Source organism: Nerophis lumbriciformis, linkage group LG10 (assembly GCF_033978685.3).
Source record: "Nerophis lumbriciformis linkage group LG10, RoL_Nlum_v2.1, whole genome shotgun sequence".
NCBI classification, from domain to species: domain Eukaryota; kingdom Metazoa; phylum Chordata; class Actinopteri; order Syngnathiformes; family Syngnathidae; genus Nerophis; species Nerophis lumbriciformis.
Window position 1 is genome coordinate 43,276,570 of NC_084557.2, and position 23,397 is coordinate 43,299,966.

Sequence of the window (23,397 nt, forward strand, 5' to 3'; positions counted from 1 at the left end):
GCAACATCACGTAAATCGTTGGCCAACCAAAAAGTAACCCCAGTACGCTATAGCCAACATTCACCAGGAGATGGCAACAGACAAACATAGGTCACTATTACGTTCCTCCCCTTTTAGAAATGTATAGAAGTTAATCAAAATAAATAAACAACCCAACCAAAAGATGCAGCAGCTCGATTAAAAAACTGTACTTAAGCCACATTCTTTTCTTTTTTTTTTTTAGTACTGAACTCTTAACCCTCATTTGTAAAAAAATAACATGCTTATTATACAAACAGTATTTGTACACCTTTAACACAGATTTGTATACTGTCTTCAGAGATTCAGTTTTTTTGGTGGTACTCGAAACCTTTCTGGGTACCTGCGAAAGGGTGTTCAGCATGGTTAGGACAATTCAACCCTTAACTCAACAATGAGTAGATGAGTGTTATGTGTGTGTATATGTGTAAATAAATGAACACTGAAATTCAAGTATTTCTTTTATTTATATATATATATATATATATATATATATATATATATATATATATATATATATATATATATATATATATATATATATATATATATATATATAAATAAAAATAAATATATATATAGCTAGAATTCACTGAAAGTCAAGTATTTCTTATATATATATATATATATATATATATATATATATATATATAAAATAAAATATATATATATATATATATATATAGCTAGAATTCACTGAAAGTCAAGTATTTCTTATATATATATATATATATATATATATATATATATATATATATATATATGAAATACTTGACTTGGTGAATTCTAGCTGTAAATATACTCCTCCCCTCTTAACCACGCCCCCGCCCCACCCCGACCACGTCCCCCACCTCCCGAAATCGGAGGTCTCAAGGTTGGCAAGTATGACTTTTGTGTTTGGGTATTTCGAAAAAAAAATATGTTAAAACATACTTTACTCACTTACAAAAAACAGGTCTGGCTTCTCCCTTCTTTCTACCTTCAAAGGGTCAAAACCTCCTACCAGCAGCTTTGTGGGACTTGACCTAGGTCTCATTCACAGATCCGTCTCCTTGAGCTTGGCAAAAACACGCACATTCACACCATGCTAATCCTCCGAGAGGTTCGAGTGTCTTCTTGACCCATCCTTCTCCCTCTCTCTCTCTCAGCCTCACTCCGCCCTACACACCCACCTCACTCCACCCCATCCTGTATTAACATTTCCAATCCTCTTTGAGGCAGAGTGACGTCTGCTACTGTCAGAAACAGAGTTAAGCTGCAGTAGAGACAGTGGTGAGAACCTTTGGCAGGAATAACCTATCGGAACAGTGCTGGTTTCCAGGGAGCCTCCAGGGAGGAGTGGTCTCTCTCACTTAAGAATTGACTCCCATCCCCAGCTGAAGCTCATACCGTAGGGACCGTAAGGTGAATAACATAACAAACTAAAAGTCTCCCCAACTGCTAGAAGCAATACAAGAATGACTGCTGAGAGACTGATGTGCTAGATTAGTGCTATGCTGCTTCTTGTGTTTGAAAATAATTTAATTGCCAATATTCTTCACTTTTGTAAGGATATTCCAGAGTAACTAAGAAATCAAGACTTGTTGAGTGGCATCTCCTTTTTGTTTGGGACAAGCTACAGAAACAGATGACAGGACAATATCAGCCAATGTCAGGTGTGTCTGAAAGGTTAGTGTGAACATGCACTCTAAGGGCTGGCATGGTTCTAATGGGCTTTTATCTCAACAGCAAACGTGGTGTGTGTATGTCTGTTGGGTGGTGCTGGGATCCACTTAGTGTGACAGTGCGACTCGCTGTGGGAGTGTGGAGTGTCAAGGCCCCTGCTGACCGTAAGCTGTAGCCCTGGATTTCCTGGAGATGGAAGGTCATAATTATGACCGCTTTGGGGAAGGGGAAAGGGAGAACTACCAGATTGACTACAGGAGGATCGTAGGGGACATGGAACCAGCAAGTCCCCATATGCCCAACAAGGATGGGGACCACCTTTATAGCACATATGTCCAACCAACGACGCATGGTCATGGGCATGAGACGGCTGCGCAACGGTATAGTGCGACACGTATCCAAGCTGGGTATGAACCAGAGAGGTTAGTGTCACTCACAGCATACATGTAAGGTTACAGTAGAACCAGAAAATCACTCCACAACTTGTTCAAATCAAAACACTTCACTACCAAGTCCAAGGTGTTTTCACTTTCTTACAAACCCCGTTTCCATATAAGTAAATATAAACGGAATACAATGATTTGCAAATCATTTTCAACCCATATTCAGTTGAATATGCTAAAAAGACAACATATTTGATGTTCAAACTGATAAACATTTTTTTTTTTTGCAAATAATCATTGACTTTAGAATTTGATGCCAGCAACACGTGACAAAGAAGTTGGGAAAGGTGGCAATAAATACTGATAAAGTTGAGGAATGCTCATCAAACACTTATTTGGAACATCCCACAGGTGTGCAGGCTAATTGGGAACAGGTGGGTGCCATGATTGGGTATAAAAACAGCTTCCCAAAAAATGCTCAGTCTTTCACAAGAAAGGATGGGGCGAGGTACACCCCTTTGTCCACAACTGCGTGAGCAAATAGTCAAACAGTTTAAGAACAACGTTTCTCAAAGTGCAATTGCAAGAAATTTAGGGATTCCAACATCTACGGTCCATAATATCATCAAAAGGTTCAGAGAATCTGGAGAAATCACTCCACGTAAGCGGCATGGCCGGAAACCAACATTGAATGACCGTGACCTTCGATCCCTCAGACGGCACGGTATCAAAAACCGACATCAATCTCTAAAGGATATCACCACAAGGGCTCAGGAACACTTCAGAAAACCACTGTCACTAAATACAGTTGGTCGCTACATCTGTAAGTGCAAGTTAAAGCTCTACTATGCAAAGCGAAAGCCATTTATCAACAACATCCAGAAACGTCGCCGGCTTCTCTGGGCCCGAGATCATCTAAGATGGACTCATGCAAACTGGAAAAGTGTTCTGTGGTCTGACGAGTCCACATTCCAAATTGTTTTTGGAAATATTCGACATTGTGTCATCCGGACCAAAGGGGAAGCGAACCATCGAGACTGTTATCGACGCAAAGTTCAAAAGCCAGCATCTGTGATGGTATGGGGGTGCATTAGTGCCCAAGACATAGGTAACTTACACATCTGTGAAGGCACCATTAATGCTGAAAGGTACATACAGGTTTTGGAACAACATATGCTGCCATCTAAGCGCCGTCTTTTTCATGGACGCCCCTGCTTATTTCAGCAAGACAATGAGCCACATTCAGCACGTGTTACAACAGCGTGGCTTCGTAAAAAAAGAGTGCAGGTACTTTCCTGGCCAGCCTGCAGTCCAGACCTGTCTCCCATCGAAAATGTGTGGCGCATTATGAAGCGTAAAATACGACAGCGGAGACCCCGGACTGTTGAACGACCGAAGCTCTACATAAAACAAGAATGGGAAAGAATTCCACTTTCAAAGCTTCAACAATTAGTTTCCTCAGTTCCCAATCGTATATTGAGTGTTGTTAAAAGAAAAGGTGATGTAACACAGTGGTGAACATACCCTTTCCCAACTACTTTGGCACGTGTTGCAGCCATGAAATTCTAAGTTAATTTGCAAAAAGAAAATAAAGTTTATGAGTTTGAACATCAAATATGTTGTCTTTGTAGTGCATTCAATTGAATATGGGTTGAAAAGGATTTGCAAATCGTTGTATTCCGTTTATATTTACATCTAACACAATTTCCCAACTCACATGGAAACGGGGTTTGTAGTTTCCCGTGCACATTTTCAAGTCCATTTATCACGTATTTAGACTTCCGCCCAAATCCTCTTAGTGACTGAGCTTGCTGTCTTAAAAGTGTAGACAGGGTTTTCCCTGACAAGGACGGATTCTTTTTGTCCGCACTTCCTGTGATGACACTGTCGTTTGCAGTGGGTCTGGCAAGAGCATGTGTGCAAGACAAAGGGCTTTTGTTTTCCTTCCCTAGAATGGCACTAAGTAGAGTGTATAGCTCTGCCAAGATGGAAACATTTCTAAAGACAGCTACTGCTTAGGGTGTCCTAATTTTCTCGAAGGACTGTAAATGACATATGTGGTACCCATGGCCGCCTTTATGGACGGGCTCGCCTGGGGTTTGAGGTTCTGGGGACCCCCAGAACATCCTCGGCCCCTTAAGTTAATGTGGCCCAGGTGGTACCCCTTATGGATTGTGGTAAGAATGCTTTGCATGCATGTAATACATACAGTCGTGGTCAACGGTTTACATACACTTGTAAAGAACATAATGTCAGGCTGTCTTGAGTTTCCAATCATTTCTACAACTCTTATTTTTGTGTTAGAGTGATTGGAGCACATACTTGTTGGTCACAAAAAACCTCCATGAATTTTGGTTCTTTTATGAATTTATTTTGGGTCTACTGAAAATGTGAGCAAATGTGCTGGGTCAAAAGTATACATACAGCAATGTTAATATTTGCTTACATGTCCCTTGGCAAGTTTCACTGCAATAAGGTGCTTTTGGTAGCCATCCACAAGCTTCTGGCAAACTTCTGGTTGAGTTTTTGACCATTCCTCTTGACCAAATTGGTGCAGTTCAGCTAAATGTGTTGGTTTTCTGACATGAACTTGTCTCTTCAGCATTGTCCACATGTTTAAGTCAGGACTTTGGGAAGGCCATTCCAAAACCTTAATTCTAGCCTGATTTAGCTATTCATTTACCACTTTAGACGTGTGTTTGGGGTCATTGTCCTGTTGGAACACCCAACTGCGCCCAAGACCCAACCTCCGAGCTGATGATTTTAGCTTGTCCTGAAGAATTTGGAGGTAATCCTCCTTTTTCATTGTCCCATTTACTCTCTGTAAAACACCAGTTCCATTGGCAGCAAAAAAGGCCCAGAGCATAATACTACCACCACCATGCTTGACGGTAGGGATGGTGATTAAAGGCCTCACCTTTTCTCTTCCTAACATATTGCTGGGTATTGTGGCCAAACAGCTCCATTTTTGTTTCATCTGACCACAGAACTTTCCTCCAGAAGGTCTGATCTTTGTCCATGTTACGCCAGAAAGCTCAGCACTCTAGACCAGTGTTTTTCAACCACTGTGCCGCGGCACACTAGTGTGCCGTGAGATACAGTCTGGTGTGCCGTGGGAGATTATCTAATTTCACCTATTTGGGTTAAAAATATTTTTTGCAAACCAGTAATTATAGTCTGCAAATGATGTGTTGTTGTTGACTGGTCAGTGCTGTCTAGAGCTCAACAGAGTAACTGTGTAATACTCTTCCATATCAGTAAGTGGCAGCAGGTAGATGTCGGAAACGGCGGGAGGCAGGGTGCAGGTAAAAAGGTATCTAATGCTTAAACCAAAACTAAACAAAAGGTGAGTGCCCCTAAGAAAAGGCATTGAAGCTTAGAGAAGGCTATGCAGAACAAAACTAAAACTGAACTGGCTACAAAGTAAACAAAAACCGAATGCTGGAGGACAGCAAAGACTTACTGTGGAGCAAAGACGGCGTCCACAATGTACATCCGAACATGACATGACAATCAATAATGTCCCTACAAAGAAGAATAAAAACAACTAAAATATTCTTGATTGCTAAAACAAAGTAGATGCGGGAAATATCGCTCAAAGGAAGACATGAAACTGCTACAGGAAAATACCAAAAAAAGAGAAAAAGTCATCAAAATAGGAGCGCAAGACAAGAAGTAAAACACTACACACAGGAAAACAGCAGAAAACTCAAAATAAGTCAGGGCGTGATGTGACAGGTGGTGACAGTACACCTACTTTGAGACAAGAGCTATATTGATGCATGCTTGGTTATGGTTTAAAGTCATATCCAACAATTGTGACAACGACCTTTTACTGTCAACTGAGTTTCGTTTTTTAATGATTTCTGCTGGTGGTGTGCCTCCGCATTTTTTCAACGCAAAAAAATGTGCCTTGGCTCAAAAAACGTTGAAAAACACTGGTCTAGACATTAACCAGAAGTAGGTCGGAGCTATGAGGGAGGACGACAGTTGTGGCGTTTGAGCAATAAATAGTTGATATACTGTTTAACGTTGCTGTTCCTGGTTCGTCTAAACCACAAAAAAAACATATGTTGTGATTAGCCAGTTGACGCGCACGTTTGAACGCCGCTCAGGGACATATTTGATTGACGAATCTGACACTGATCAGCCAAAATGTGCGGGGAAGCTGTGGGCATCGGACAAAAGCGGGGATTAGTTGACATACTTGCCAACATTGAGACCTCCGATTTCGGGAGGTGGGGGTGGAGGGTTGGGGGGGCCGTGGTCGAGGGTGGGGCTGGGGGCGTGGCTGGGGCGGGGGCGTGGTTGTGGGGCGTGGTTAAGAGGGGAGGAGTATATTTACAGCTAGAATTCACCAAGTCAAGTATTTTATATATATATATATATAAGAAATACTTGACTTTCAGTGAATTCTAGAGATATATATATATATATATATATATATATATATACATATATATATATATATATATATATATTTACATTTTCCTGAGGGAACTCTCCTGAAGGAATCAATAAAGTACTATCTATTTATATAAATAAAAGAAATACTTGAATTTCAATGTTCATTTATTTACACATTTACACACACATAACACTCATCTACTCATTGTTGAGTTAAGGGTTGAATTGTCCATCCTTGTTCTATTCTCTGTCATTATTTTTCTAACCATGCTGAACACCCTCTCTGATGATGCATTCTGCTTCGTCTCCTTGTTGTGTGCGCAGTTGTGCACTGCACTCTCTAAAAGCCTTAGATGTTATTGTCACATATGCATGTACAGTAGATGGCAGTATTGTCCTGTTTAAGAGTGTCACAACATTGCTGTTTACGGCAGACGAACTGCTTTACGGTAGAATAAAACATGACTGCTGTTGTTGTGTGTTGTTGCCGCGCTGGTAGGACGTCAATGAAACTGCCTAACCATAAACCCACATAAGAAACCAAGAACTCGCCCTCGATCATTCTACAGTATAACGTGATTGGGCAGGCATGCTGTTTATATTGTGGGAAAGCAGACGTGAAAACAGGCTGTCGACACGTCACTCAGGTCCGCATGGAGCTGGAGGGGGTGTGGCCTCCAGCTCCGGCCGAATTTCGGGAGAAAATTTGTCCCGGGAGGTTTTCGGGAGAGGCGCTGAATTTCGGGAGGGTTGGCAAGTATGTTAGTTGAGCTTGCGTGAATTGGTGCGATCATGGCGAATTCCTGAAGGGACTGAATCACCCTGAGCTAACACGTCACTTGTCACTCAACAGATGCCAACCTTTTAAAGGCACACACTCATAAAGTTACTCATATTACCGTACATGATGCACTCTGATCTCATGAAACATTTCTTCACGGTACGGCAACACATTTTATTCTCCTTGGTGAACAATTACATTTATTTAGGAGTCATTTATTTTTCGGGACAATAGCTAAGGACTGTTTGAGTGATTTGAGATGTGTGAGAGATTTCAAGTCAAGTGTGACTAATGGGGTCCAGCTTTTGGGTTAAATAGCAGTGCCGCCATGTTGTGTATTTTTCAGATAGGAAGACGAGCAACACAGTAGTGCACATTTTGACAGATGTTCACCCTATTTTGTGCAGTCCTTCAGAAATAGAAATACCGTATACACAGTCATGTGGTAGTTATCTCCTTTTCACTGTGCTCATGTATAATGTGTTTAATCTTCACTGCCTATGTTTGAGTTTCCAAGACTTGTCATTATTGAGGATAATCGCAATACTGACAGAGATTGACATGAGATACTGTAAACAATGGTAAACCCATTCCTTCATAATGGAGACCCAAATTCTCTCGTACAAAACAGTGGCCTCCGTACAGTTATATGTATCAGACATTACCTCCAGAATTTGAGAGTGGCCTTGCCAACAGTTCTAACCTCAACCCAACTGAACACTTGTTCGATTTGCTTGGACTTGCTGTTTTTACCAGAGTGAGAAGCTCAACCATGTTGGCAGACCTTTTACCTCGTGGTTGAGGAATGCATTTCAATCAACTAATCCTCATAAGTGTCAATAGAAACAGAATAATTAGCTTGTTGGACATACATTCGCGATCAAAAGTTTACATACACTTGTAAAGAGCATAATGTCATGGCTGGCTTGAGTTTCCAATCATTTCTACAACTCTTATTTAGGCCTTTAATCCCAGGAACACTATGCCCACCGTCAAGCATGGTGGTGGTAGTATTATGATCTGGGCCTGTTTTGCTGCCAATGGAACTGGTGCTTTAAATGGGACAATGAAAAAGGAGGATTACCTCTAAAATCATCAGCCCGGAGGTTGGGTCTTGGGCGCAGTTGGGTGTTCCAACAGGACAATGACCCCGAACACATGTCAAAAGTGGTAAAGGAATGGCTAAATCTGTCACGACTAGGACTGTGGCAGGGTTTGTTCTCCCGAGGTGCAAAAGATTTGGACCATACGTGGCGTGAAGGGGAGTACATGATTTATTTAAACACTATAACTACAAAAAAAAAAGGAAGCAAACAAAAGGTGCGCACAAGGATGGAAGTACAAAACTTGACTATAAACACAAAACTTGCACAAAGGCAGAAACTATGAACAATTAAACAAAACTTGCAAACTATGGCATGAATAAAGAAAACTTACTTGGACGAGAAACCGGCATGAAAAAAGAGCAGCAAGGGTCATAAGGGTGTGTGGAGAGTGTGCAGAAGCATAAATGTGAGATGTCGCCAGAAAGACAAACTGAAAACAATTAACTTAAATACTACAGACATGGGGCTTCACGGTGGCAGAGGGGTTAGTGCATCTGCCTCACAATACGAAGGTCCTGAGTAGTCTTGGGTTCAATCTCGGGCTCGGGATCTTTCTGTGTGGAGTTTGCATGTCCTCCCCGTGACTGCGTGGGTTCCCTCCGGGTACTCCGGCTTCCTCCCACTTCCAAAGACATGCACCTGGGGATAAGTTGATTGGCAACACTAAATTGGCCCTAGTGTGTGGATGTGAGTGTGAATGTTGTCTGTCTATCTGTGTTGGCCCTGCGATGAGGTGGCGACTTGTCCAGGGTGTACCCCGCCTCCCGCCCGATTGTAGCTGAGATAGGCTCCAGCGCCCCCCGCGACCCCAAAGGGAATAAGCGGTAGAAAATGGATGGATGGACTACAGACATGATTAACTAAAACAGGTGCGTGACTCAAAACGTGAAACAGGTGTGTGATGTGACAGGTGAAAACTAATGGGTTGCTATGGTGACAAACAAGAGTGCACAATGAGTCCAAACGTGGAACAGGTGAAACTAATGGGTAACCATGGAAACAAGACAAGGGAGTGAAAAGCCAGAAACTAAAGAGTCCAATAACTAAACAAAACAAAACATGACTAAAACAAAACATGATTACACAGACATGACAAAATCTGGCTACACTGCAAAAACTGAAATCTAAGTAACATTAAATATCTCAAATAAGGGTGATATTTGCTTATTTTCTGTCTGATAATATAATTCTTCTCACTAAGCAGATTTTATGTTAGTGTTTTACTTGTTTTAAGGATTTTGGTCCTAAATGATCTCAGTAAGACATTACAGCTTGTTGCTGAGATTTGATGACCTATATTGAGTAAAACATGCTTGAAACTAGAATATCAACTGTTGCAAAGCTGTGTCATCAACACTCACAAGTATAAAACTACTTTTTCAAAGTAATAATTTCTTATTTCAAGCATGAAAAAAAAATCATGACTTTGACACAATTGTGTCTCATAATTAAAACGGATGACGGCCAAATGGACTTTGCTGTTTTATATTCAATGAAACAATATAAATACGTACTCATATAGTAGTACAGTTGGCGCAGTACAGTAAACTGACAGTTAATATTTAAACATTTAACATGTGACATTTCTAACAATTTTGCACACAAATAGTTCATGCACATTCAGATAAATTCTTCAAAATTACAATAAAAATAAATAAATATATATATATTTATTTATATATATATATTTATTTATATATATATATATTTATATTCCTTGCGCACTAATTGACTGAAAGTGCGCGCACTTGGCACGATGATGTCATTTTATCGATGGGAAAATACAAGAAATGTAATGCCGAGGTCGTGCCAGCAATCGGAGGGTTGCTGGTTACTGGGGTTCAAATCCCCACCTTCTACCATCCTAGTCACGTCCGTTGTGTCCTTGGGCAAGACACTTCACCTTGCTCCTGATGGGTGCTGGTTAGCGCCTTGCATGGCAGCTCCCGCCATCAGTGTGTGAATGTGTGTGTGAATGGGTGAATGTGGAAATACTGTCAAAGCGCTTTGAGTACCTTGAAGGCAGAAAAGCGATATGCAAGTATAACCCATTTATTTATTTATTTACATCATTATGTCAAGATAATGGCACTAGCATTTACTTCATTTAAGAATATTTTTCAACATATTGAGAAAAAAAGTCTCATATTTGTTTTTTCTACCAAGAAAAGTGCACTTGTTATTAGTGAGAAAATACTTATTTTAAGGTATTTTTGGGTTCATTGTGGTCAGCTAATTTTACTTGTTTTGAAAAGTCTTGTCAAGCCAAATTTTCTTGTTCTATTGGCAGATAATTTTGCTTAGTTCAAGTAAAATGCCCCTAACTTTTTTTTTTTCTTCTTGTTTATGAACACTGACTTTTTGCAGTGTGGATTTAAGGTTTTAGAATGGCCTTCCCAAAGTCCTGACTTAAAGGTGTGGACAATGCTGAAGAAACAAGTCCATGTCAGAAAACCAACACATTTAGCTGAACTGCACCAATTTTGTCAAGAGGAGTGGTCAAAAATTCAAGCAGAAGCTTGTGGATGGCTACCAAAAGTGCCTTATTGCAGTGAAACTTGCCAAGGGACATGTAAGCAAATATTAACATTGCTGTATGTATACTTTTGACCCAGCACATTTGCTCACATTTTCAGTAGACCCATAATAAATTCATAAAAGAACCAAACTTCATGAATGTTTTTTGTGACCAACAAGTATGTGCTCCAATCACTCTATCACAAAAAAATAAGAGTTGTAGAAATGATTGGAAACTCAAGACAGCCATGACATCATGTTCTTTACAAGTGTATGTAAACTTTTGACCACGACTGAAGATAGTGAAGATTTGACACTTTGGCACTACTTACGCTGATTTTGTCACTAATTGTACAAAAGCATGCTTCTTACCATTGGCGTTGTTAAGCCTATTTTAAGGGGGGCTCAAGCCCCCCTAAAATGTTCTTAAGCCCCCCTAAATAATTTGGTGTTAAAAAAAAAAAAGAAATCTATTTTTTTATTTTATTAAATTTTTTTACAAATACATGCCGACATATTCATTATAAAGTGGCCCGAATATGAGTTTAAATAAATAATCATATAACCTGTCACTATTCACTCAGTTTCCCCTCACTTCATAGCGTAAGGTAGAGAGCCCCTTTAGTACGTCGGTATCCAATCCATTCCACTTGTTCATATAGAAAATGCCCACAGCACTCAAAATCCAGTTCGCATTTTCTCTGCGACCTTGCTCGCGGTCCTTGGACTTGTTCATATAGAAAATGCCCACATCACTCAAAATCCAGTCCGCATTTTCTCTGCGACCTTGCTTGCGGTCCTTGGACTTGTTCATATAGAAAATGCCCACATCACTCAAAATCCAGTCCACGTTTTCTCTGCGACCTTGCTTGCGGTCCTTGGACTTGTTCATATAGTGAATGCCCACATCACTCAAAATCCAGTTCGCGTTTTCTCTGCGACCTTGCTTGCGGTCCTTGGACATGTTAATATAGAAAATGCCCACATCACTCAAAATCCAGTCCGCATTTTCTCTGCGACCTTGCTTGCGGTCTTGCAATGTGTATGAAGCACATTAGCACACAGCACTGCAGACCAAGAACCTTATGTCTGCAATTGTAAATAATTTAGTTTTTAAGTTTTGTGTTTCTTGTAGAATCTATATAAAGTAATATACATTAGCCTATTGTTAAAATAATGAAAAAAACATCATTAAATATATTTGTTTTATTGTATTGTTACATTAATAGCTGTTGTATTATTATAGGATGGCTTGTTAAACATTTCATAGGATTTTCAGAGGGTGGAAAAACCAAGACATTTATTATAAAATGTAAAATGAATAAATACATAAAAAGAAAAACAATGGTTAAAAGCCATAGTCCCGGGGAGCATTTAATTTTGTCCCGTGCATTTTTTTTACCGTCCCCGGGACGACGGGACTACGTTAATCTCAAGCCCTGGAAGTTACATTTTATTGTTTGCATCATTTGTTTCAGCATTGCACTTTGAAGAAGGACCCTCAACTCTTTGACAGCTTTGGTTCTTTTTCAGATCAGCAGACGGACTCTAAGTCGTTCTTATTTACTGTATATATAAAAGTTTCTCATTTCTATTCAGACTTCCATATATATTTAATTTCCTTAACGGCTTGCCATAATATACAGGTAAAAGCCAGTAAATTAGAATATTTTGAAAAACTTGATTTATTTCAGTAATTGCATTCAAAAGGTGTAACTTGTACATTATATTTATTCATTGCACACAGACTGATGCATTCAAATGTTTATTTCATTTAATTTTGATGATTTGAAGTGGCAACAAATGAAAATCCAAAATTCCGTGTGTCACAAAATTAGAATATTACTTAAGGCTAATACAAAAAAGGGATTTTTAGAAATGTTGGCCAACTGAAAAGTATGAAAATGAAAAATATGAGCATGTACAATACTCAATACTTGGTTGGAGCTCCTTTTGCCTCAATTACTGCGTTAATGCGGCGTGGCATGGAGTCGATGAGTTTCTGGCACTGCTCAGGTGTTATGAGAGCCCAGGTTGCTCTGATAGTGGCCTTCAACTCTTCTGCGTTTTTGGGTCTGGCATTCTGCATCTTCCTTTTCACAATACCCCACAGATTTTCTATGGGGCTAAGGTCAGGGGAGGTGGCGGGCCAATTTAGAACAGAAATACCATGGTCCGTAAACCAGGCACGGGTAGATTTTGCGCTGTGTGCAGGCGCCAAGTCCTGTTGGAACTTGAAATCTCCATCTCCATAGAGCAGGTCAGCAGCAGGAAGCATGAAGTGCTCTAAAACTTGCTGGTAGACGGCTGCGTTGACCCTGGATCTCAGGAAACAGAGTGGACCGACACCAGCAGATGACATGGCACCCCAAACCATCACCCAACCATGCAAATTTTGCATTTCCTTTGGAAATCGAGGTCCCAGAGTCTGGAGGAAGACAGGAGAGGCACATGATCCACGTTGCCTGAAGTCTAGTGTAAAGTTTCCACCATCAGTGATGGTTTGGGGTGCCATGTCATCTGCTGGTGTCGGTCCACTCTGTTTCCTGAGATCCAGGGTCAACGCAGCCGTCTACCAGCAAGTTTTAGAGCACTTCATGCTTCCTGCTGCTGACCTGCTCTATGGAGATGGAGATTTCAAGTTCCAACAGGACTTGGCGCCTGCACACAGCGCAAAATCTACCCGTGCCTGGTTTACGGACCATGGTATTTCTGTTCTAAATTGGCCCGCCAACTCCCCTGACCTTAGCCCCATAGAAAATCTGTGGGGTATTGTGAAAAGGAAGATGCAGAATGCCAGACCCAAAAACGCAGAAGAGTTGAAGGCCACTATCAGAGCAACCTGGGCTCTCATAACACCTGAGCAGTGCCAGAAACTCGTCGACTCCATGCCACGCCGCATTAACGCAGTAATTGAGGCAAAAGGAGCTCCAACCAAGTATTGAGTATTGTACATGCTCATATTTTTCATTTTCATACTTTTCAGTTGGCCAACATTTCTAAAAATCCCTTTTTTGTATTAGCCTTAAGTAATATTCTAATTTTGTGACACACGGAATTTTGGATTTTCATTTGTTGCCACTTCAAATCATCAAAATTAAATGAAATAAACATTTGAATGCATCAGTCTGTGTGCAATGAATAAATATAATGTACAAGTTACACCTTTTGAATGCAATTACTGAAATAAATCAAGTTTTTCAAAATATTCTAATTTACTGGCTTTTACCTGTGTATATATATATATAAATATATTATATGCAAGCCAAATTATCCCGATCCAGATATTACTTTAATTCAAGTAATTAAGTAATATTTCCAGGGCTTGAATTTACAACGATTTTAGTCACATATGTGCCCAAAATGTAATCTGTGCAACTTCAAAATATTTGGGAACAAACAATTATTGTATTGTGAGCAAAAGTCGTGGCATTAGCCTCTATATTGTGAAGTAATAACATAGAGGCTAATGCCATGACTTTCACTGTGTTTCAGTATATCTTGAAGGATCATGCAAGTAATTGTTTCTCGTTGATGCTGTAAACAAAATGTCACTGTGCAAACCCATGTTTGTTGTTCTACTGAACACAGATTGAAAATAAACCCACTGAAATAATAATAATAACAATGAATAATTTCTAAGTCTTTGTTAGCCGTTTGGGAAGTTTTGTGCTCGTGCGCTACGTTCGCTCGCATCCTGTGCATCTCCTGGGGGCTAAGCCCCCCCTGTCCTTAAAAGCTAGTGACGCCCCTGCTTCTTACAAATGTGGCGGACTTACTTAGTCACGCATTCTGAACCCGTGTGTGTTTATACTTCAGCACGGCCGACTACCTGATCAGCGGAGGCACAGGCTACGTTCCTGAGGATGGCTTGACAGCGCAGCAGCTCTTTGCTATTGGCGATGGGCTCAGATACAAGTAAGATGCAGGTGTTGTAACCATGTACATACTAGTTATTTTACTGACTGGAGTTCTTATTAGTCACTCACTGAAGTGGAATTTCATTCACACGTGACTAAAGCGCATGTGCAGAATCTTGCACCCACTGCCCTGATTTAAATCACATGTCCCTCACATTTAATCAAATAGTATGCTAACGTTATTGACTAAATACAACTGTTGTGTCTTGGTCTTAATGAACCATGTGTCATTGCACTTATGCGTACAGTTACAGTAGCCTACTCTTTTTCTTTGGTTTTGTTGTAATTCGCTAACTACAAACCCTGTTTCCATATGAGTTGGGAAATTGTGTTAGATGTAAATATAAACGGAATACAATGATTTACAAATAATTTTCAAACCATATTCAGTTGAATATGCTACAAAGACAACATATTTGATGTTCAAACTGATAAACTTTTTTTTTTGTTGCAAATAATCATTAACTTTAGAATTTGATGCCAGCAACACGTGACAAAGAAGTTGGGAAAGGTGGCAATAAATACTGATAAAGTTGAGGAATGCTCATCAAACACTTATTTGGAACATCCCACAGGTGTGCAGGCTAATTGGGAACAGGTGGGTGCCATGATTGGGTATAAAAGTAGATTCCATGAAATGCTCAGTCATTCACAAACAAGGATGGGGCGAGGGTCACCAAATGCGTGAGCAAATTGTTGAACAGTTTAAGAAAAACCTTTCTCAACCAGCTATTGCAAGGAATTTAGGGATTTCACCATCTACAGTCCGTAATATCATCAAAGGGTTCAGAGAATCTGGAGAAATCACTGCACGTAAGCAGCTAAGCCCGTGACCTTCGATCCCTCAGGCTGTACTGCATCAACAAACGACATCAGTGTGTAAAGGATATCACCACATGGGCTCAGGAACACTTCAGAAACCCACTGTCAGTAACTACAGTTGGTCGCTACATCTGTAAGTGCAAGTTAAAACTCTCCTACACAAGGCGAAAACCGTTTATCAACAACACCCAGAAACGCCGTCGGCTTCGCTGGGCCTGAGCTCATCTAAGATGGACTGATACAAAGTGGAAAAGTGTTCTGTGGTCTGACGAGTCCATATTTCAGATTGTTTTTGGAAACTGTGGACGTCGTGTCCTCCGGACCAAAGAGGAAAAGAACCATCCGGATTGTTATAGGCGCAAAGTTGAAAAGTCAGCATCTGTGATGGTATGGGGGTGTATTAGTGCCCAAGACATGGGTAACTTACACATCTGTGAAGGCGCCATTAATGCTGAATGGTACATACAGGTTTTGGAGCAAAATATGTTGCCATCCAAGCAACGTTACCATGGACGCCCCTGCTTATTTCAGCAAGACAATGCCAAGCCACATTTTACATCAACGTGGCTTCATAGTAAAAGAGTGTGGGTACTAGACTGGCCTGCCTGTAGTCCAGACCTGTCTCCCATTGAAAATGTGTGGCGCATTATGAAGCCTAAAATACCATAACAGAGACCCCGGACTGTTGAACAACTTAAGCTGTACATCAAGCAAGAATGGGAAAGAATTCCACCTGAGAAGCTTCAAAAATGTGTCTCCTCAGTTCCCAAACGTTTACTGAGTGTTGTTAAAAGGAAAGGCCATGTAACACAGTGGTGAACATGCCCTTTCCCAACTACTTTGGCACGTGTTGCAGCCATGAAATTCTAAGTTAATTATTATTTGCAAAAAAAAATAAAGTTTATGAGTTTGAACATCAAATATCTTGTCTTTGTAGCACATTCAACTGAATATGGGTTGAAAATGATTTGCAAATCATTGTATTCCGTTTATATTTACATCTAACACAATTTCCCAAGTCATATGGAAACAGGGTTTGTAATACACAAAATGAGTTCCTATTAGGGATGTACCTATAAACAGTCTTAATGATAACCGCGGGAAAACTCCAGACGGTTAGTGATATCATTTTAAATAATAATTGTCATAAAACGTATTGACAACTGTGCGTTGATAAACTCAAAGACTGACTGGCGATAGCTCGCTAGCTTAGATGCTAACATGAAAACAAGAAACATTAACGTATTTCCCCTTTACTCCAATCTAAACTTTTATAAACACTTTGCTTCCTGAGCAACTAAACTATTTAATTGAGCACATTGAATTTAGAAGCTGTGCTTTCTTACACTGCAAAAAGTCAGTGTTCAAAAACAAGAAAAATAAAAAATGAAAAATTAGGGGTATTTTATTTGAACTAAGCAAAATTATCTGCCAATAGAACAAGAAAATTTGGCTTGTCAAGACTTTCCAAAACAAGTAAAATTAGCTAACTTCAATTAACCTAAACATACCTTAAAATAAGTATATTCTCACTTATAACAACTGTACTACTATATGAGTATGTATTTTCTATTGTTTCATTGAAAATAAAATAGCAAAGTCCATTTGGCTGTCATCTGTTTTAATTATGAGACACAATTGTGTCAAAGTCATGATTTTTTTTTACATGTTTGAAATAAGAAATTATTACTTTAAAAAAGTAGTTTTATACTTGTGAGTGTTGATGACACAGCTTTGCAACAGTTGATATTCTAGTTCCAAGCATGTTTTACTCAATATAGGTCATCAAATCTCAGCAACAAGCTGTAATATCTTACTGAGATCATTTAGGACCAAAACCCTTAAAACAAGTAAAACACTCTCACATTAAATCTGCTTAATGAGAAGAATTATCTTATCAGACAGAAAATAAGCAAATATCACCCTTATTTGAGATATTTAATCTTACTTAGATTTCAGTTTTTGCAGTGTAAAAACAGAGTGATCGTTCTTTACTCCGAGGAATACGAGACAGAGGTGTTTTTACGGAGTGTTCAAGGACCGCTGAACAGAGTCAGACGCCACAACACCGCCAGAAATGATAAATAATAAGAATAAAATGTTTTCCTTACTACTTTTCGTTTAAATACGTCTTAAAGTGCTTCAATACAAACCAATAAAAGCTTAGCCATTAAAACAGATAAAATACTCAGACTAAAACACTAACAGTGAAACACAAAATTATATACAAGTGTGTATATTTGTTTTACGTATTATTTAGTAAAAAACAGACTTTTTCCTCTGTGAAAATGTTGTGCATTTATTATATACCATACTTGCCAACCCTCCCGAATTTTCCGAGAGACTCCCGAAATTCAGTGCCTCTCCCGAAAACCTCCCGGGACAAATATTCTCCCGAAAATCTCCCGATTTTCAGCCGGACCTGAGTGAGGACAGCCTTTTTTCAGACGGGAGGACAACTGGGTGACAAGAAATAAATCATCCAGACTAGAGATAAATTGTATTATTTTGTCTATCTTACCTACAAATAAATATATTTATTAATTAAAAAAAAAAAAAAAACTAAATACATTTTTACTATATTTTGCTAAAAACATCAAAATTAATTGTATTTTTATTATATTTTTTCTGACTCCTTATTACATCCAGGCATTAGAATTATACATTAAAATAAACATATTTGAAATAATTAATTTTAAATTATCATAATAATTCATTTAAAATGACCATATTTAATTATTAAAATAATTGCTTGTTTATCAACAACTTTAGTATTTTATTCATTACATTTTGAAGCTCTCAGAAGCCAAGTTATGTTATATTCCTTAAGATTTATTTATGCAAGTTTGAAGTATCAATTATCTAAACACAGTTTTGTTTGCATATTTTCAGGATATATATATATATATATATATATATATATATATATATATATATATATATATATATATATATATATATATATATGAAATACTTGACTTGGTGAATTCTAGCTGTCAATATACTCCTCCCCTCTTAAACACGCCCTGCCCCTCCCCCGACCACGCCCCCACCCCCCAGCTCCCGAAATCGGAGGTCTCAAGGTTGGCAAGTAAGTTATATACATTCTACAAGGTGGTTGCATATTCCGATGCTTTGACAACGAGTTACTGTTTTTCAGGCGCTAATATCTCCTCCTTCCTGGTACAGCAGTAAAAGTGCCATTTATATACAAAAATGCCTGAAAAGCAAACGACTTCCAACTTGGAATCAGCTCTCTTCGTTCATTTAAAAGAGTTGTTCAAAAGACATGACTCGTTCGCAAATGTCACATCGCCAATAGGCACCGTTCCACTATAAATTGCATGATGAAGTGGGTGTGCCAGGTATTGTAAGTCAATAGTTTTGATCAGTTAGTTTTGGGGTCTATAACGTACGAAGACTTTTAATCAGAATTCCAATCACAGTTCTTTAGATCAGGCCCCGGAACCGTTGCTTTGCATGACTTTACACGACAGTTTTAGTAACAGTTGCACAATTAGTCACGTTACCCAGTTTTGTACAAACCCCGTTTCCATATGAGTTGGGAAATTGTGTTAGATGTAAATATAAACGGAATACAATGATTTAAAAATCCTTTTCAACCCATATTCAATTGAATGCACTACAACGACAAGATATTTGATGTTCAAACTCATAAACTTCATGGCTGCAACACGTGCCAAAGTAGTTGGGAAAGGGCATGTTCACCACTGTGTTACATCACCTTTCCTTTTAACAACACTCAGTAAACGTTTGGGAACTGAGGAGACACATTTTTTAAGCTTCTCAGGTGGAATTATTTCCCATTCTTGCTTGATGTACAGCTTAAGTTGTTCAACAGTCCGGGGGTCTCCGTTGTGGTATTTTAGGCTTCATAATGCGCCACACATTTTCAATGGGAGACAGGTCTGGACTACAGGCAGGCCAGTCTAGTACCCGCACTCTTTTACTATGAAGCCACGTTGATGTAACACGTGGCTTGGCATTGTCTTGCTGAAATAAGCAGGGGCGTCCATGGTAACGTTGCTTGGATGGCAACATATGTTGCTCCAAAACCTGTATGTACCTTTCAGCATTAATGGCGCCTTCAGAGATGTGTAAGTTACCCATGTCTTGGGCACTAATACACCCCCATACCATCACAGATGCTGGCCTTTACACTTTCCTATAACAATCCGGATGGTTCATTTCCTCTTTGGTCCGGAGGACAGGACGTCCACAGTTTCCAAAAACAATTTGAAATATGGACTCGTCAGACCACAGAACACTTTTCCACTTTGTATCAGTCCATCTTAGATGAGCTCAGGCCCAGCGAAGCCGACGGCGTTTCTGGGTGTTGTTGATAAACGGTTTTTGCCTTGCATAAGAGAGTTTTAACTTGCACTTAGAGATGTAGCGACCAACTGTAGTTACTGATAGTGGGTTTCTGAAGTGTTCCTGAGCCCATGTGGTGATATCCTTTACACACTGATGTCGCTTGTTGATGCAGTACAGCCTGAGGGATCGAAGGTCACGGGCTTAGCTGCTTACGTGCAGTGATTTCTCCAGATTCTCTGAACCCTTTGATGATATTACGGACCGTAGATGGTGAAATCCTTAAATTCCTTGCAATAGCTGGTTGAGAAAGGTTTTTCTTAAACTGTTCAACAATTTGTTCACGCATTTGTTGACAAAGTGGTGACCCTCGCCCCATCCTTGTTTGTGAATGACTGAGCATTTCATGGAATCTACTTTTATACCCAATCATGGCACCCACCTGTTCCCAATTTGCCTGTTCACCTGTGGGATGTTCCAAATAAGTGTTTGATGAGCATTCCTCAACTTTATCAGTATTTATTGCCACCTTTCCCAACTTCTTTGTCACGTGTTGCTGGCATCAAATTCTAAAGTTAATGATTATTTGCACAAAAACAAATGTTTTTATCAGTTTGAACATCAAATATGTTGTCTTTGTAGCATATTCAACTGAATATGGGTTGAAAATTATTTGCAAATCATTGTATTCCGTTTATATTTACATCTAACACAATTTCCCAACTCATATGGAAACGGGGTTTGTATTTCAATTTAGTTAGTTGTAGCAGTGATGAGTAAGTTAAGGAGTTAACTGAGACAAGTACGAGTATGTTTAGAATGACTCGCACATCCCTAGTAGCGTACATACTGTACATTTCACCAGAGTGGTAACATTTCCATGAACTGTTCGGGGGAAAAAAAGATCTGCATGGCTTTTATATGGAGGATTATTTCGAGTAATACTACTTTCGAGGATGACTGAGTGCAGCTATGGACATTAAAAGCTGTGTGAGTTTGCGTGAGATAATATTGTCACTGTAGTTTCCCTAATGGGGGATAAATGCAGGGTTTATCATTGCAGGAGGGATATAATTCCAAGCATTTCAGTGGCTTTAAAAATTAAATGATGATACATGTTTAGTTTAAAAATATATACGTTTTTTTTATGAAAACAAAAGCTAATATAATGACCATAATATTAGGCATATTTGCACAATCTAATAAGATCCAATACAAGTGCTTACTTAACCCAAAAAAATCAACCAATACACTGCAGAAAGAGTTGACTCTTTTTTGATTCTGAAAACAAGCAATATTCAACTTGCAATTCTTTAAATCAAGCATTTTAGGGATGTTGCAGAATCTTTAAACAAGATTTTCTCTGTGTGTAAACCAAAATATTTTATTTGAATCGTGTATATATATATATATATATATATATATATATATATATATATATATATATATATATATGTATATATATGTATATATATATATATATATCCAGCCATCCATCCATCCATGGATATATACAGTCTCGATCAAATGTTTACGTGCACTTGTAAAGAACATAATGTCATGGCTGATTACAATAATTTCTACAACTCTTATTTTTTTGTGATAGAGTGATTGGAGCACATACTTGTTGGTCACAAAAAACATTCATGTAGTTTGCTTCTTTTATGTATTTATTATGGGTCTACTGAAAATGTGAGCAAATGTGCTGGGTCAAAAGTATACATACAGCAATGTTAATATTTGCTTACATGTCCCTTGGCAAGTTTCACTGCAATAAGGCGCTTTTGGTAGCCATCCACAAGCTTCTGCTTGAATTTTTGACCACTACTCTTGACTAAATTGGTGCAGTTCAGCTAAATTTGTTGGTCTCTTCAGCATTGTCCACACGTTTAAGTCAGGACTTTGGGAAGGCCATTCTAAAACCTTAATTCTAGCCTGATTTAGCCATTCCTTTACCACTTTTGAGGTGTGTTTGGGGTCATTGTCCTGTTGGAACACCCAACTGCGCCCAAGACCCAACCTCCGGGCTGATGATTTTAGCTTGTCCTGAAGTATTTGGATGTAATCCTCGTTTTTTCCATTGTCCCATTTACTCTCTGTAAAGCACCAGTTCCATTGGCAGCAAAACAGGCCCAGAGCATAATACTACCACCACCATGCTTGACGGTAGGAATGGTGTTCCTGGGATTAAAGGCCTCATCTTTTCTCCTCCAAACATATTGCTGGGTATTGTGGCCAAACAGCTCAATTTTTGTTTCAGCTGACATCACGTGGACAAAGATAAGACCTTCTGGTGGAAAATTCTGTGGTCAGATGGAACAAAAATGTAGCTGTTTGGCCACAAAATGGGACAATAAAAAAGGAGGATTACCTCCAAATTCTTCAGGACAACCTAAAATCATCAGCCCGGAGGTTGGGTCTTGGGCGCAGTTGGGTGTTCCAACAGGATAATGACACCAAACACACGTCAAAAGTGGTAAAGGAATGGCTAAATCAGGCTAGAATGAAGGTTTTAGAATGGCCTTCCCAAAGTCCTGACTTAAACGTGTGGAGAATGCTGAAGAAACAAGTCCATGTCAGAAAACCAACACATTTAGCTGAACTGCACCAATTTTGTCAAGAGGAGTGGTCAAAAATTCAACCAGAAGCTTGTGGATGGCTACCAAAAGTGCCTTAGTGCAGTGAAACTTGCCAAGGGACATGTAAGCAAATATTAACATTGCTGTATGTATACTTTTGACCCAGCACATTTGCTCACATTTTCAGTAGACTCATAATAAATTCATAAAAGAACCAAACTTCATGAATGTTTTTTGTGACCAACAAGTATGTGCTCCAATCACTCTATCACAAAAAAATAAGAGTTGTAGAAATGATTGGAAACTCAAGACAGCCATGACATTATGTTCTTTACAAGTGTATGTAAACTTTTGATCGCGACTGTATATATATTTATATATATATATATATATATATATAAAATGTTACCATTTTTAAATGAAAATAGACAAACTATATAATGTAATGCTACAATTAAGATTATGATGTAAAGTCAACAACTAAAAATAAGTGAATAGATTTTAAAACTACAAACATTTTGGGAAATGACATTTTAAATCTTGGCAAATGGCAAATAGTTTGCGGTGTAAAGCATACTTGCCAACCCTCCCGAATTTTCCGGGAGACTCCCGAAATTCAGCGCCTCTCCCGAAAACCTCCCGGGACAAATATTCTCCCGAAAATCTCCCGATTTTCAGCCGGAGCTGGAAGCCACGCCCCCTCCAGCTCCATGCGGACCTGAGTGAGGACAGCCTTTTTTCATGACGGGAGGACAACAGGGTGACAAGAACTAAATCATACAGACTAGAGATAAATTGTATTATTATGTTTATCTTACCTAAAAATAAATATATTTATTATTAAAAAATAAAAAATAAACTAAA

General features: G+C 39.0%; 1 protein-coding gene across 2 annotated transcripts in view; it reads left to right on the top strand.

Moving 5' to 3' along the window:
• Positions 1 to 937: 937 nt before the first annotated feature.
• Positions 938 to 23,397, top strand: part of impdh1a (IMP (inosine 5'-monophosphate) dehydrogenase 1a) — a 72,042-nt gene continuing 49,582 nt past the window's right edge. For both annotated transcript variants that reach the window (XM_061969561.1, XM_061969562.1), the window contains exons 1-4: positions 938 to 1,422; positions 1,569 to 1,686; positions 1,747 to 2,105; positions 14,697 to 14,795. In XM_061969561.1, coding sequence (XP_061825545.1) covers positions 1,876 to 2,105; positions 14,697 to 14,795 — 329 coding nt within the window. In that variant the 5' untranslated portion in view covers positions 938 to 1,422; positions 1,569 to 1,686; positions 1,747 to 1,875. The remainder of the gene's footprint in view (positions 1,423 to 1,568; positions 1,687 to 1,746; positions 2,106 to 14,696; positions 14,796 to 23,397) is intronic.